This window comes from Lotus japonicus, chromosome 4 (genome assembly GCF_012489685.1).
Source record: "Lotus japonicus ecotype B-129 chromosome 4, LjGifu_v1.2".
Lineage (NCBI taxonomy): Eukaryota > Viridiplantae > Streptophyta > Magnoliopsida > Fabales > Fabaceae > Lotus > Lotus japonicus.
Window position 1 is genome coordinate 15,785,615 of NC_080044.1, and position 15,441 is coordinate 15,801,055.

General features: G+C 34.6%; 1 protein-coding gene across 1 annotated transcript; it reads right to left on the minus strand.

Annotated features, from left to right (window-relative positions):
• On the minus strand, positions 1-3,941 carry LOC130715225 (GDSL esterase/lipase At2g23540). Its single transcript, XM_057565302.1, has 5 exons — positions 3,570-3,941; positions 2,792-2,922; positions 2,345-2,593; positions 1,651-1,906; positions 1-525 (listed from the first exon to the last, which is right to left on the minus strand). Exons 1-5 carry the CDS (start codon positions 3,868-3,870, stop codon positions 296-298), a joined length of 1,167 nt encoding a protein of 388 aa, XP_057421285.1. The 5' UTR covers positions 3,871-3,941; the 3' UTR covers positions 1-295.
• Positions 3,942-15,441: the final 11,500 nt, after the last annotated feature.

The following is a 15,441-nucleotide window of genomic DNA, read 5'->3' on the forward strand; positions in this document are numbered from 1 at the left end:
TCAAATTGAAACAAGTCCTTTAATTTTCTTTCTCTGAAATACTCAAGTGAATTGTAAATAACAAATACATAAAAAAGAAAAAGAAAGAGAAAGCAAACGAGGTTGTAGAGTTACATGTATGTGAATTGAATTGATGTAAACAGAGGAGGAAGCACTAGCTGCCACAACAATAGGGTACGTATTGTTGACAGCTACAGTAGTTTAATAGACAAGAATTAGAAAATTGAAAGGGAAAGGGGTGTGTGATGCAGACAAATTGAGGTACGGAATTGAAGAAGAAGAAGAATGAGATTAATTAAGATGAAAGATCCCACAGTTGCCTAAGATTGATAGGAGATATGTATCTCTTGTCTCCGTCAAGTAGCTGCTTAACGAGGATTAGGTTCGCTGCTTCGCTGGGATGGTAAGGATCCCAGAACACGTGCTTGTACCTGTCTGTGCATATGCTTGAAGTGGGTCCACATGGAACTATCCCTGCAAATTGACCCCCATTTCCGCAGCATGCTTTGCTTGATGTTGTGAATCCTGCAAAATCAAATCATACAACAATAATAATGGTGTTAGTGTGCTAATCATTTCAGGAGGGGTAATGGGTGTTTGGTGCTAGCTCATTGATTTTATGCTCTCAGTTTACACCTAAGTAATGAGAATTGAGAAAAGAGGCGAAAATTAGGATGAGATCATGTGATGGTGGGTGTAAAAAAAGTGATGGAAAATCATGTTTCCAAATGCTATAAAATTTTCAATCGGATTTCTATTATATTAAATTTAATGTCGATTCAAGTTGAATACTATATTTAGATTTTTATTCGACATTCATTTCTTTTTATTGGAGAAACACAAGTATCAAGGTAAAAACATGAAAGGAAGTCTATGGTTCTCGTAATTGGAAGCCCATCCACATTTTAGAAAAAAGCCAACACAAATACACCAGAGATTAAGTGTGTTTTCACAAACTCAGTGTGAATATTGGTTTGCATAACGGAATTCTCACTCTCGCCCTTCTTTCACATTTACGATTTACGAATATGCAAATTTGTGTTAGAACATATGCAAATGTGATTAAAATGGGAAAACAAACACATTCAGACAAAATCTTGCTTCTACATTTATGCGTTGGATTGTAAATTTTCTCATTCAAGTCGAGGTAAATGGGAGATCAAATACAATCTTCACTCTTTTGTAATAAAGAATTAGCAATACAACATCACACTTGAACAGACAATCATGTAAAAAAAAGGAAAGTATGAGAATCACATAAAAATTTAACCTATTGTGAGTATGTTGTAATCAAATTGGGTGTTGTGTTTTTATGATTTTGATCTCCTTGCTTTTCTTTTTGCAATTTTGGTCCCCTAAATTTCATGATTCCACCATTATAAATTATAATCTCACTATTCCTCTGAATTGTGCCAATATGATCTCATCTCTAACTCTATATCCAAAAATTTAAAATAGAGAGGGATTAAAATTGCAAATTCACTGTACTAGAGGGGCCAAAATTGTGAAAATAAAGTGAGAGGACCAAAATTGCTTAATCAGTAAAACAAAATTATTTTGAATCACTAAATTAGAAGAACTAAAAATGTAACTAGCCTAAAGATTACTATAACAGATGATAAACATATAAGAGAAAAAGGAATTGCTAACCATATTTATCATAATTCTTTATGAGTTCCATCACCAAATCATACACATTTGCTACGACAAACGTTGCTCCAGGGAGATTGTCGTTCAGCTCAGCCATCAAATCCTTCAATCGAGCATTGTATTGAAGTGCAAGCTTGTTAGGCAAATCCACACATTCATTTTCATTCAACTGATTTATAGTCTTTTGGTATGGAATACATCCTATTGGCCCAACGTTGCCAATCACAAACTTTCTGGCATCCAGTCGGTAAAGTCTCTGCCATGATCACCAACACACAAAAATAAAATTAAGACCTTGTTTGTTTGTGTTTTATTATAGTTAAATGGCTTAAATACATTTTTGGTGCCTAGAGTTTTGGCCGATGCATGATTTTAGTTCTTATAGTTTCAATTGCAAGAATTAAGTTCCTCTATTTATAAAATTTAACAATTTTCGTATAAATGTTCATTTGTCATCCAATAACTAATAAAAAATGTTTATACATCACTATTTTTGAAGGTATAAACCGTCTTAACTAGTGATAACATAACTTTTTTTTATTAGTTATTGGATGACAAATGAACATTTGAACCAAAATTGTTTAGTTTTGAGAGTAGAAGGGCTAAAATCAAGCAACTGAAATTATAGGGACTAAAATTACGCATTTCCAAAATTAGGACCAAAAGTGTAATTAACACTAGTTAAGATGCTTACGGTAAGTTGGGCTCTGAAATGGTTAATCATGTCATCTATGAAAGCATCTGGGGTTTGAGAAATTCTGGCTCCAACGGAGAGAACAGGGAGGAGATAGTTGTTGAGAAAATCATTGGACCCAACTGTGATTGAGAAAATGGATTTCTTCATTATGTACTCTTTTGCTTTTGATTCACCCAACAGTTTGTCAATCTGTTTTCTTGTTATGCTGAAGTAATCTATTTGAACATCCATTCCTATCCGATTCACCTGAAGACAAATTGAAAAGTCGTATTACTTTTTCTTTTCTCCGAATCAATTTTGAAACTCACAAGCTCGAATTTCTCTCATAGTAATAATTCTGATTTTAAAATTATTTTTAACAGAATTTTCAAATATGTACTAAACAATTCTATTTCTTGTCACACAATGAATAAGATTAAGAAATAGTATGTTGCAAATACTGACAAATATTCTTCCAGTCGCATTCAGAATCCCTCCTCCACCAGAAGCATAATTCACACCATTGAGTATGGCTTTCCCAGTTGTATTTGGCGCCAAAAATGGGGCAGCATAATTTGGCTGTCCCAATTCCTCTCCTGAAATGGTTGAAAAATTAGGAAAGCGTGACATTAGAAAAAGTAAAAAAAGGTTTCTTGTACATCATTAGTTCACATCATTCCTCACACTTTTTGTTAAAGATGAGACTATTCCAAATGCCTATTTAGTTAAGAGTATAAAATTGATGTCACAAAAATAAGAAATCATTTTCCATACGGATTGATCGCCGGTATCTCTCATAATTGATCAAATAGACGATTGTACAGTATAATAAATATTATGTCATGACAGATAATAATGAATTTTGAAATTAACATTTTAGTGATTAATAGTAAAGGACAACACGGATTTAGATTTAGTGTTTGCACTACACTAAAATTTCTAAGTCGTTCAATGAAGATCTAACAATTTATATGCCTAGCGTCTATATTATTGAGATTAAACATGTGCCGCCTAGTATTAATCAAATGGTTCACAGTGCACATGAATGCACTGAGTGAGTGAGTGTGACAAAAAATAGTGCAGTGAATCAAAATACCAACACAACTCTCAAATTAGAGTATGATAGAGTTACCTAAAAACAATATGCAAGTAACTTTTAGTATTGTTTTGAAAAATCAAAATGTTTATTATATTAATAGGCACATAAAAGCACTTCCATATATGAGAAAGAAGGAAACATTACCTACTAAATCACCAATGGTTCTTCCATTGGTGTAGCGGCCAGTGGGGTTTCCTCCAGAGGCCTTGAAATCGATTCCATTTGGAGGGATGTTTGCCTTAGAAAGAGTTGACATATAGTTATTATTTCCAGCATCCACCAAGGAGTCCCCAAAGATGAAAGAACCTCCTAACTCCTTTTTCTGAGCAGCAACATTTCCATAAAAGCTCAAATTGACAAGCAAAAGAAAAAGGACCAACATGTGATTCAAGGCCATAACTTTCATGCTCCACAAGATTTCACCAAAAGGAGCACTAAGCAGCATTGCAAGAAGCAAATACAGTAGTGGAGTTTATAAGGATTTTTTTTCTTCTTCTTGATTTTGGTTTGACACCCTTTAACATTAAAAAGAGGGGGAAAAAGTTTAGACGAGTGTGCAAGTTGAATACAATTTTCATGTGGTAGGTCATCAATATTATGCGGATTTCTCAATGTGCTGTGGGCTGTGGCATTGGTCTATTGGAGAGTTTGCTTTTACAATAAGCTAACCCTGCAATTCAAATCACAGGGTGCCTTAATTAGTTTTATTCATTCATGGTGGTGACCTACTCAAAGAGGAACAATTAAGGAAGAAAGTTCTGGAGGACTTTAGTGGTCATAATTGAAATACATTAAAAGCAGAGCTTGTTTGATTAAGTAACAGGACAGTCCACCTGCATTCAACTACCTGGGAAAACCAATTTTCTCTTTAATGTCCCCTGTTTACCAGTCAAAAAGCTCAATGTGTTTTTACTTATTCTTTAAGTTTTTAAACAATTTTTTTCGTTAGCTTTGTTTTGGCTTTTGCTAACAACCTGATGAATTCAATTGGCACGGGTATCATCTATCGGTCCATATTTATTTATTTATACTTATATTTTTGTTGCATCGGAAAGATAAATTTCATCCGCTGGGAATCGATCCATGGACCCCCTACCCATTCATATGTCCCTCAGATTCTACCACTTGAGTTATCATACGGAGGCATCTATTAATACCTATCTATATCTATCTATCTATGTCTATCAAAAAAAAATATCTATCTATCTAAATCTAAATATATATGTAAAGGAAGTTTAGCATTAATTAATACATTTAGAAAAAAAAACTTAACTACTTTTGTATTAAAATAAACTAACGGAGTAACTTGTGCAATGCATGGATAATTTTTGTGACTAGATACTTTCATTAAATGAATGAACCTAAAATATTTTCTTTTGCTTATATATGTGACCGGATGGTGTATAATTTAAAGTTTATGTAATATTATATTTTTAAAACTTTTTATAATTTTTAATGTAAAAAATGTATAAATGGTTGTTAAAAATATATATTTTAAGTTAATTTTATATTATATATTAGTATTTTCTTAAGAATAACACATGTTATTGTTAATTGAGAAAATTCTTTAGATGATAATTTTACATAAGATATTTTAATTTTAAAATAAAATAAAATAAATGACATTAAGAGTTTAGAATGATAAATTTAGTTGGTAAGTAGGAAAAATTAGTTTTTTTCATAATTATCAATTAACAGTTTAAAAACTTATTATCAATTTATAAACATATATATAATATTATTTTTAATAAGTACTCTTATATTTTTTTTTGTTCATTTGAAAAATTCAAATAATTAAAATTAAATAAATAAATATAAGTATTGCCTCCATACCATATACAAATTATATAAATGTGATTTAAATATAATTCAAAATATGATTTAAATATTAATTCACCAAAAGAAAATATGATTTAAATGTTTAAATGTGCTTTATCCATTCATGACATAAAAAAATAAGACAAATTGTATTTAAATAAAGGAAGAAATTTTACTCAAAATAAAATAAAATTCCAAAGACACTAAGAATTTCATAAATAAAATAATAAATGATTGAATCAGTCCAAAAAAAGTAGTAAATCACCTTTAGTTCATGAACTCATGATGCACATTGAATCATCCCAAACCGTAAAAATAGGTAATGACATGATTCATAATGAAAATTGTATTGATTTTCGTTAGAATGAAAATTACAACTGGTAATACTATTTAATTTATACCTAGATTAGCAGCTAACAAACTCACTAACAACCATAACAAACTCTTAGCTAATTGCCAGCTCATTACAGCTAACTAACTATTACATAATAGCCCTTATACTTCTTCTAATTTCCAGAAATGATCCTCTGAATTTCTACAATAGGCACAAAACTTTATAAGTCTAGTTGTATTCACTATTTGACCTCCATCGATCTAAACATATGTTGTACTAAATCGCAAAATAAAAGAAAAATGGAGCAACACGTTGAAAACACCCACATTGAATAAAATGATACTCATAACAATATATACCAACCTCTATATGAGAAGCATGTGGTAAAATCAATGTGGAAATAAGGTGAAGGATTGTAAAATGTACGTAGGAGAGGCAGAGAGTTAGACAAAGAGTAGCCATGATTAATAGTGTTATGAGTGTGAGAAAATATTATTGAGAGACAATGTATTAAATAGAGAAGCAGAAGGAACCTCCACCCTCAAAACAAAAGATGCCTACTCTATTTGTATGATTGAATTAGTTATAAACACTACTCCTATTTTTCATAAAGATTTTTCACTTCCCATTTTCTTAGCTGTTTTGTTATAAGCTAATGAAAATATGTTTTACTATACATAAAGTTAGATGAAGAAAAGTTAAAGAAAAATACACTTTTCTCTTATATTGTTGATCTTTTGGTCATGTGCAATGCACGTGCATGGTACAAAAATTTGTTCGTCTGATGATATTTTTATGAGTGAGCACGGACAGTTCCGAAATGAAAGAAAATTTTCATATGGAAAAATAAAAGTTACTTCGGAAGGTTCATCACCTTCAAAAGCGAAACAGTTTTAGCAGCATCTAGATGGTTCCTTTGCTTTTTTTTTTGGTACTTTTCAAGGGCTAGTCTATGCCACTGTGTTTAGAGTACATAGCTAGTATTAATTATTTATGTCCACATACCACAATGTCTATTTGCTCACCATTAAAAGCTTCATCAGCCATCACACGTTTCCCAGCATTCCTTATGTGGTGGCTAACCTTTTATGGGCCGCGCCCCTTCTTTGTAACCAACCAGCACACTTGGTAGTTAAGATGGCCTTCCACAATGATCTAAACAGCAATTGGATCTTCTCCCCTCCTCCACAAATTGCAAGAGCTTTGTCACAGGACTCCCGATGCATCCCTCCTAGAAGGTAATTCAGATGTGGTTAGCTGGTTATCTTGGGCTTCTATGCCTTGTCTGAGTGGTGGGAGGAGCTTGGATCCATTTGTGAAGATGGTGTGTCGAGAAACTAGAAAGAAGGAATAGTTTGAATTATTGATGAGCTCGGACAGTAGTGCAGAGCATCAGTAATGGCGTGGGAGCTAGTGTCATTTGAGTGGATTTTTCAACCAACTTTAATTCTTGGTTGGTGGAAACTATGTGCATTATTGTACCCCACCACGTGAGAATCTTTAATGAATAGGTTGGTGTGTGAAAGTTGTCTGCTTGCCTGTCCGTTAGCTTGTTTGCATGTATGCCATTTGGTTCACTTTTTGCCAAACCTCATTTCTTTTTCTTTCTAGTCTTGTTGGGCCACCTGGCTGGTTGTGTATGTTCCTCCGGTAGTGGGGTGGGCTTTCAACCCTTCTTTCTAATCAATTTTAATCCATTGACCAATCAACAATTAAATAAGTCAATAATAATCACAAAATTGCTCTACTAAAAATGAGAAATCCTATTACATATTAATTCCCACATCACATGTTCAATTGGAAAAAAACAAAAATGTCAAATAAGATATACATGAATAAAGGGAAGAAGATCCACTGCCAGTAATGTTAAGTTTGGCAACATGGTCGATTTTCGGGTAAAGGGGAGACATTGTGATTTTGCAAATGTCTTCTTCTGCATCTACACCTCATGGACGCCTTACATATCCTACTTCTCCACAGTTGGTGCCGCACGAGTTTTTTTCGATCCAGTATTTCGAACCATCATAATCAGTAACAAAACCAACTAAGGTAATAGGTAATGACATGATTCAGGCTCGTTCCACATTGTCCTCTGAAAATGCCACCTTTGTATTATTTGAAATCATTTCCAGTGGCATCAATAGCAACGATCACAGGTTGCTTGGCCACCGCTTGGAAGAGCGCCTCTTCATTGTTTGCAGAGACCCACTCATAGCGATCAATAAGTTTCAGTCGCCTTCTCATAAGGGTAACCCACCTCGGTTGAGATTCCACAACGTCTTATTACATAGTCAAATGCTTCTTCGGGAAAGCCACCCGTGAATTCATCGCTCCGACCACCTCTGATGCAATCAATGAGCTGAGAGGGACACGAGTGTGCCACTGGCAAACTGGAGCGCTCCCTTTAATGTCACCACGACTGCAAATGCCCAACAAGCACCTAGTTTATATAAATAAAGTAAATACTGAGGGAAAAGTGCTTTTCGTGACACTTAATTTGTGACATTTACCTAAAAGTTCCAGTAGTTGCAGTCTTTCTGGCATTTAAATTAAATGACACCATTTAAGCTTTATTTTGCACTCATGTGTTGCTTTGGGGTAACACTACAGTTTTTTTATCTTTAATTCCTTAAGTTGGGGTTTCAATCTAATGGCTTAAGAAAGAGATTAGATTCACCAATTTATTCAAGCCATTCAATATCTATATCTGATATTATAAAACTATTTCATTTACCTGAGTGCTTGGCCCCAACTAAACAATTTATGTGCCTTGCTATTCCGAGTGTGCCACTGGCAAACTGGAGCGCTCCCTCTATTGCATTTAATGTCCCTTGCTGCTTAACGGGAGAGACCACTCCTATTTTCCTCTAGCTAGAATGATCTTTGGTCTTGTGCGATGCACGTGCATGGCACAAGAATTTTTTCCTTCTGATGATATTTTTATGATTGAGCACGGACAGTACCGAAATGAAAAAAAAAATTCATATGGAAAATAAAAGTAAATTTATAAGGTTCATCACTTTCAAAAGCGAAACGATTTTAACGGCATCTAGATGGTTCCTTTGCTTCTTTTGGTTTTTTTTCTAGGGCTAGTCTATACGTAAATGAGACTGGAGTTTAGCATTGAATACATAAGCAAAAACACTTGCACTCATTTAAATTAAATGCATTAAATAATAAAATATTTCATTTGTATTAATACCTTAAATAATAAAATTAAAAACTAAATAAAATTTCCTAAGTCATAATCTATTCAACTACCTACTAAAATGTAAAAGTCATTTTGAACCTTTGTATTAAATAAATTAAATTAAAATATTTAAAATGAATAAAGTAGCCTAAGTCATTAGTTATTCAACTACCAACTAAAATATATAACTCAATTGACTTTTTTTTATAAATACACCAAAAAGTAAAACAAATTCTTTGTGTTAGAAGGCTCTATGAACATAACACTTTGGTTCTCTAAAAAAGAGTGAAACAAAGTTGAATAAATATAAATTTACTATATTTTTTCGAAAATAGAAGTTTTATTGATTGATATGAGGATGAGGAAATAGACATGGAAGTACACCCTCCTCATAAAGAGTCAAAAAGCAACAATACCAAGCATCAACACCAGACCAAAATAAAAAGCAACCAGCCCAAAAGAATGAAGGGAAAAACCGCTAAAAGCCTATACACGTCAATACAAGACCGCCCAAAGAACTACCAAAAGCCTACAAGAGACCCCAAAATCCCACTAAAATCCTAGAGCCGAAGACCTCAACTCCAGGAAAAATCGAAAACCACCCTCAAACAAAACTAAGGATCACTCTTGCGTGCACAAATCTGAGCTACAATCTTGTAGTGGGGAGAATCATCTGAGCAGTCATACTGCATATCTAGGCGTTTCCCCATTAGAATAGCACTGCACGCATGGGTCATGACGCCAAAAGGCTTGGAGAGGTCCTCAGGCAACACCACCAGCTCTCTTCCTGACGCCATCGAGACTCTGACGTCCAGTGATGTAAGGCCAGTGCAGCTCTCGGGAAGACCCTGCTTCTTGCTACCTATAGCCACTGCCTTCTTCGATCTACCCCTGTCCTTAAGAATATTCACAACAACATGTTGTTCAGGAAACTCAACAGGAACATCAAGCACCTCCACAATCTTAGAGGCAGAGCCCAAAGAGGGGAATAGGGTTATAGAAGATGGTTCAGGCCCAGTAGTTGCAACAGGAAAACCCCAGTTTGAAATTTCAGGAAAAAGAACCAAGGGAGTAGAGTCATGGTCTGCCGGGTAGCTTCTTACAAGCTCGATGAGCATCAAGTCTTCATCTTCAGAGAAATCCAACGCTACCTGACCCTCCTCTTCTCCAACAGTGGTAGCAGCTCCCTCTGCCACCGCTGAGCTCAGAACATTTTGCCTGACCAACTCATGTCGTGGGAACCTCGTCAGAGCCACCGAAAGGGACACGTCACCTAGTCGAAGACCATTGAGAAGGTTGATTTCCTGAGATGCCACCTCTAGAGAAGTGAACCTTACGAACCCGAACTGATGTAGCCTTACAATCTTCTTCTATCATTGAACGAACAAGTTAACAACCCTTCCAAATTGAGCAAACATCCCCCTGATCTAATGGTAATCGATGCAATTAGAAATCCCATCGACAAAAAGAGTGAAAATAGAGAAAAAAGAATGATCTTGCTCCTTCCTCCTTACTAAGACGCCAACCCTACCTTCCTCCGCGTCCTTGAGCGTTGGTTCTGTCTTTTTTCTCAGATTTGGGACGCCGCTTAGGTCCTTTAGATCACCACCGTCTTGCTGGTTGTTCTTCGTCCTACGAGCGTCGCCACCTGCGACTCTGATCACTCCTCCGACGTCGTCTCCGTCCTCGGAAGTGGCGTCAAGATCTGCGCCGCCACTTGGAGAAAAAACCCGAGCAGATGGGTTTCGAGAAACCCGACTTATGAAGAATAGGAAAGAAGAAATTTTTAGGGGGAAACCTGATTTCTGAAACCACAACCGTGAAAGAGAACAAGCTTGGAACAATCGAAGAGCAAGGGATTGAGACCGAGCCACCGTTGCCTGGCCGGCCGTCGCTGCCAAGCAGGAAACAAAGGGACTGAAACCCTAGTGCAGCCCCAAAAGTTAATTTTTTTTTAATCTTAGTTTGATGATTTTACTACATAATATTTAATCTATTTAATTTATATCTTATTATAGTTGAAAAAGATGAAATTACTTTATTTTTCTTGATTTTAACAAGTGTAAACCTGTTTGGAAAATTGTGGTTGCCCCTCCCAAAAAATGACTTTCTCGATAGAAAAGTATAAAAAAAATGTTAATACAATTTTTTATGGTATTAAAAACTTATTTCTCAATTTAATTTTTTTCAAATGGATTATATTATTTTTCACATTATTAAATAAATTCCCGATTAAAACATTATTAAATAAATAAATTCTTAAAATGATCAAATGCTAATTATTAAATATTGATTATTAAATTTGAATAATAGTAATTATTTACACGAAGAGAACTCAAATACTATTTATTGAAAAGTTTTTTTTTGGAATTATTGAAATGCCTGAACTCAATTATTATTATTTTATTTTAAAATAAGAACTATTTTAATATTTATGTAATAATTTAAACTATAATCATTATTATATAATGTTAAACAATGTTGTAAATAAACCCGTGCAACGCACGGGTATTATATATAGTATTTTAAGTAAAAGTATCAGATCCTATGAATGAAGTTGTGTTAAAAAATATGTTGTTCATAATGATGTTACCGGCTAGAACTTAATTGATCCATGAGGTAGGCTTTTATTTTTTGGTCAAGGTAAGCTTTTGTTTGATTTTTTTTGTTGAGATTTTGCATGGGATGTGTATAGCAGTAAAATTTGCAATGGGTAACTAGTTTGACTGAGCCCACAACCATACGTAGAGTCCATAGACAATGCTAACTACCCCCACAAAATACATAAACTCAAGGTGTTCTTCCGAGCCACTATAGGGGAGAAGAAAGAGACAAACATGTTGGGTTAAGAAAGTTGAGTTGGATTAAGAGCAATGCCTAAAACAATACTAGAAGTTCAGGTGGGCCAAATGATTTTCTATTTCTGAGTGAGAACTTCTCCCCTTTCTTTTGAAAAAAAAAAACCTTCTCCCCATTTCTCAACCAGATAACAAGGGATTGAATTTTTTTAGAAAGCTAAAATATATATTATCATAAATAGATGAGGAAATTGACAAGATTAACAACCCTCCTCGAAGGGAACAAAAAAGGTGGCAAAGCCAGAAAGGAGCAAAGAAAGAAAAAACAAAAGAACAAAAAGAAGCTCCTTCTACCGACGCAGGCTTTGATGGGTTTGTATGAAGGTGATCCACTATGGTTCACTTCCTTTTTTTTCATTGATAATATGAAAATACCCTTAATTCTTATTTTTTTCTCTTCGGATAGCTCTGTCTCCTTCCTCCTTTACTCACATCCTTTCTGTCTGACAACAAACATTGTCACCCTTCTCTCCTCCATATTTTAATCTACGATTAGAAAGAAAGAAAAGAAAGGGAAGAAGAGAGGTGAGAGAAAGAGAGAGGGAGAAGGAAAGACTGTGAGGGTGGCTGAAAGCCACTTACTCTTCCTGAGCGAGCCATTCAACATATTTCTTTGATTGGATAAATTGTAATGTTAGAAATATATAATGACAATTGTAATCATACTTGGAAGTCTTAAACCATTTCCTACGAAGGTCTTTATCTTTCCTTCCGGTTTGAAAAAATGTAATCTCCTCCTGATATTGGGTTAAAATAACAATAGTAATGGATCTTGAGGCCAACCGGTTGTGTAAAAAGCTTTCATCGATGTTATAATGTTAATGACATTTTCCCCTGAGTTCTAATGTTGAGGATCTCGATGGATCTCTCCATTGAGCTCATCATTATCCCATCTTTGAATGTCATCATCAACACCACCATCGATGTCTTGTGGTTATGGAATTAGGTCATTAGTGTGTGATAAGAGTTTGTTCTTTCAAGGTGTCTTCGTATGTGCCCACAATGTCTCTAGGAATGTGGTTTGTAGAATGAAAGTTTGGCGGGGAGCTGGTGGGGAAACTGTTGGGGACCTGCTAGTATGCAAGAAGTGAACGTATGAGAGGATAAGTGTCGAAGTGCCAATGATGGACTAATATTAACATCAGTGCTTCTCCCGTGAGTATTATTCTTGTGCGAAGAAGAATACTCATAATGTGATTTACCCTTACCTCGGGTCGGGTCTCGACCATCAAATGGATAGCGTGATGACATTTGTTTAATTTACACCACAAGTTATATTTAACAAAGGGTTTTGCTATAATACTCCCAACTTATTTCATGAAAGAGTATGATAGCCCTTAACACATTTTTCATTTGGACAAAATTAACCCACATAACAAGTTAATAAGAGCGTGTAGGTTAAGAGGATGTGACGACTGCTAAAGCACCCGAGGCATGATCCCGAGCAGGGTGGTAGTCGGTACAAATCTTGGAGGTAGTAGCAAATATTCAATTATAAAAAAAAGGTTGTAGGCAGGAGAAGTGACAAGTGTGTAAAGAAAATATCAAATGAGGATTAAAATGACACTTTTTAAAGTCCCAAATGACAAAGTCAGAAATAAAGTGAGTAATTCACCCATTTCCCACCACTTTTTAAAACAAATGTTAACCTATTTTATGGATATAACGTCTCTTTCTTTTTGGAAGATGAGATCGATGAATTGTTTTTTTTGGTCAATGATTGTTGTATTCAAGAAGAGAGCCCAAAGGCCCGAGCCCACTAACGGGATGAACAAGGAAAACAAAGAGATGCTTCATGCTAGTCCAGAAGAGGCATAAGCGACAAAATACAGAAGGAGAAAAACTGGACTAGTCTTAAAAACTTTAAACACTAGGGGCCCCACAAAACAAGAAACAAGAGAGATCACGTGATCAGCACCAATAGAAAAAGCAATGAACCCACCCACTAACTCGAAAATAGATCGATGAAATGTTAAAGATCCAAATTATGCAAGGCCCAATAATGTTAGTAATCTATAAGGACTAGTAATTAGCTTCCAAGACTTCAAATGGAGACAAACACGTGAAAACAACAATAAGGGTATAGAGGCCCGTTAGGAAGCCCACCGAGTGTTGGATTACGGGTTCCATTATTTGCAAACTTCATTTAGGCCCAGTTTGGAAGAGTTTATTTGAGCTTATCTGACAGCATAAGCTCTTATGCTAGTGTTTGGGAGAGCTTATGCAAACAGCTTATGGTCTGCCATAAGCTATTTTCAGCTTATTTTCATAAGCTACTCAGGATAGCTTATGAAAAATAGCTTATGCTTATACACAGCTTATTTTTAATTTATTTCAATAAATTTTAAAAATAGCTTATGAATAAGCGCTTAATTAAGCTGTTTATCCAAACGGGGCCTTAGTTCATTATCTCATCAATAGATAGGATAAAGCTTCCAATGTTAAATATGCAAAACTATAACGACAAAACTAATAGCAAATTATTTTTGTAATGAAACACGAGTTCTAGCGTGGTGGTTAATTCATCTCGTTCTTTAATCATGAGGTTGGAATTCGATCCTCATCTATGAGAATGAAACACATTTTATGATCAGTTGATTACTGTTTTGTGAAAATACCCGCGGCGAGAGAATTAATCACTGTTGTCGGTGGTAGATACTCTGGTCTAAAATAGATTTATTTTGTGATTTATCAAAATAATTCATGATGGTAAAGGCGATAAGTGCAGCCGATCCATTAAATAGAAATATTATGGTACTTAACAAAACTTTGAGAGCATTGAACATGGAACAAAAGTCAGAAATGAAAAAGAATAGGGATAAGAAAATCCAACCGTGAGTCATTTTCAGTTGTCAATGAAGTTCCTCTCATCGTTCATTTCAAAAAAGAAAAGAAAAGATTGGATCGTGGTCTTAAAGCACATGAACATGATTATTGGTGTACGTGGAGACCACACTAATGCAAAGTTCATGCTAAGTGCGGCCCCATCACCCCATTCAACCAAAGTCCTTTTCTATCCCTTCTGTTCATTTGAAGCCTCGAAGACATGCAAATTAAAGCTTTCTCTTTCTTTTCCAATTTTCAGAGAGGTGGGGTTGAAAGCTGAGGGTAATTTAGTAATCACAGTAGAATGTCTTTGCTTTGATTAATTGGTTCTATCTGTTCTAACAATTTATTGAAAAAAGATTCTTGTTTCCTATCAAAGGTTGATCATGGTTATTTACCAACCTCTTTTTGGACATCTGATAATTGATATAGTCCTCTTACCCTTTGTCATTTTGACCAAGGGCAAATTTGTGCCTCGAAAAGCCTGTTGAACAGTAATGAGATTATGATTCCATTCCTATTCCAATATGTCCTTCAAATGATATTTCATCATTGTCATAGTAATGCACGTGTTGCCCATTTCTATTAAAGGTAATTAAACCATCAACAAGATTCAACACAGTAAATATATCCCTCTTGATATGACTTTAAGGGATTAATATCATTTAGTCTACTATGGAATGTTTCAATACACGTATAACTTGTTTTAAAGTTTCATATTACCCTCTTATTAGTTGTAAGAAAATATTAAAACTTTTGATTTTTAATACAAATATATACCTAATTTCTTATTAATAGTGTTATATTTTAAATATTAGCATCACAATAGTAAACAATACTAATTAATATTATGTTGAAACTTTTATTAGATTTAACTTTTTTATGGAATATTATGATAGGGGTTCCATACATTGATTTAATATTGATAAAGACAAGAGGGAATAATAATATTTTCACAAACCAATTGAACCTCCACCTCACCAAATTATG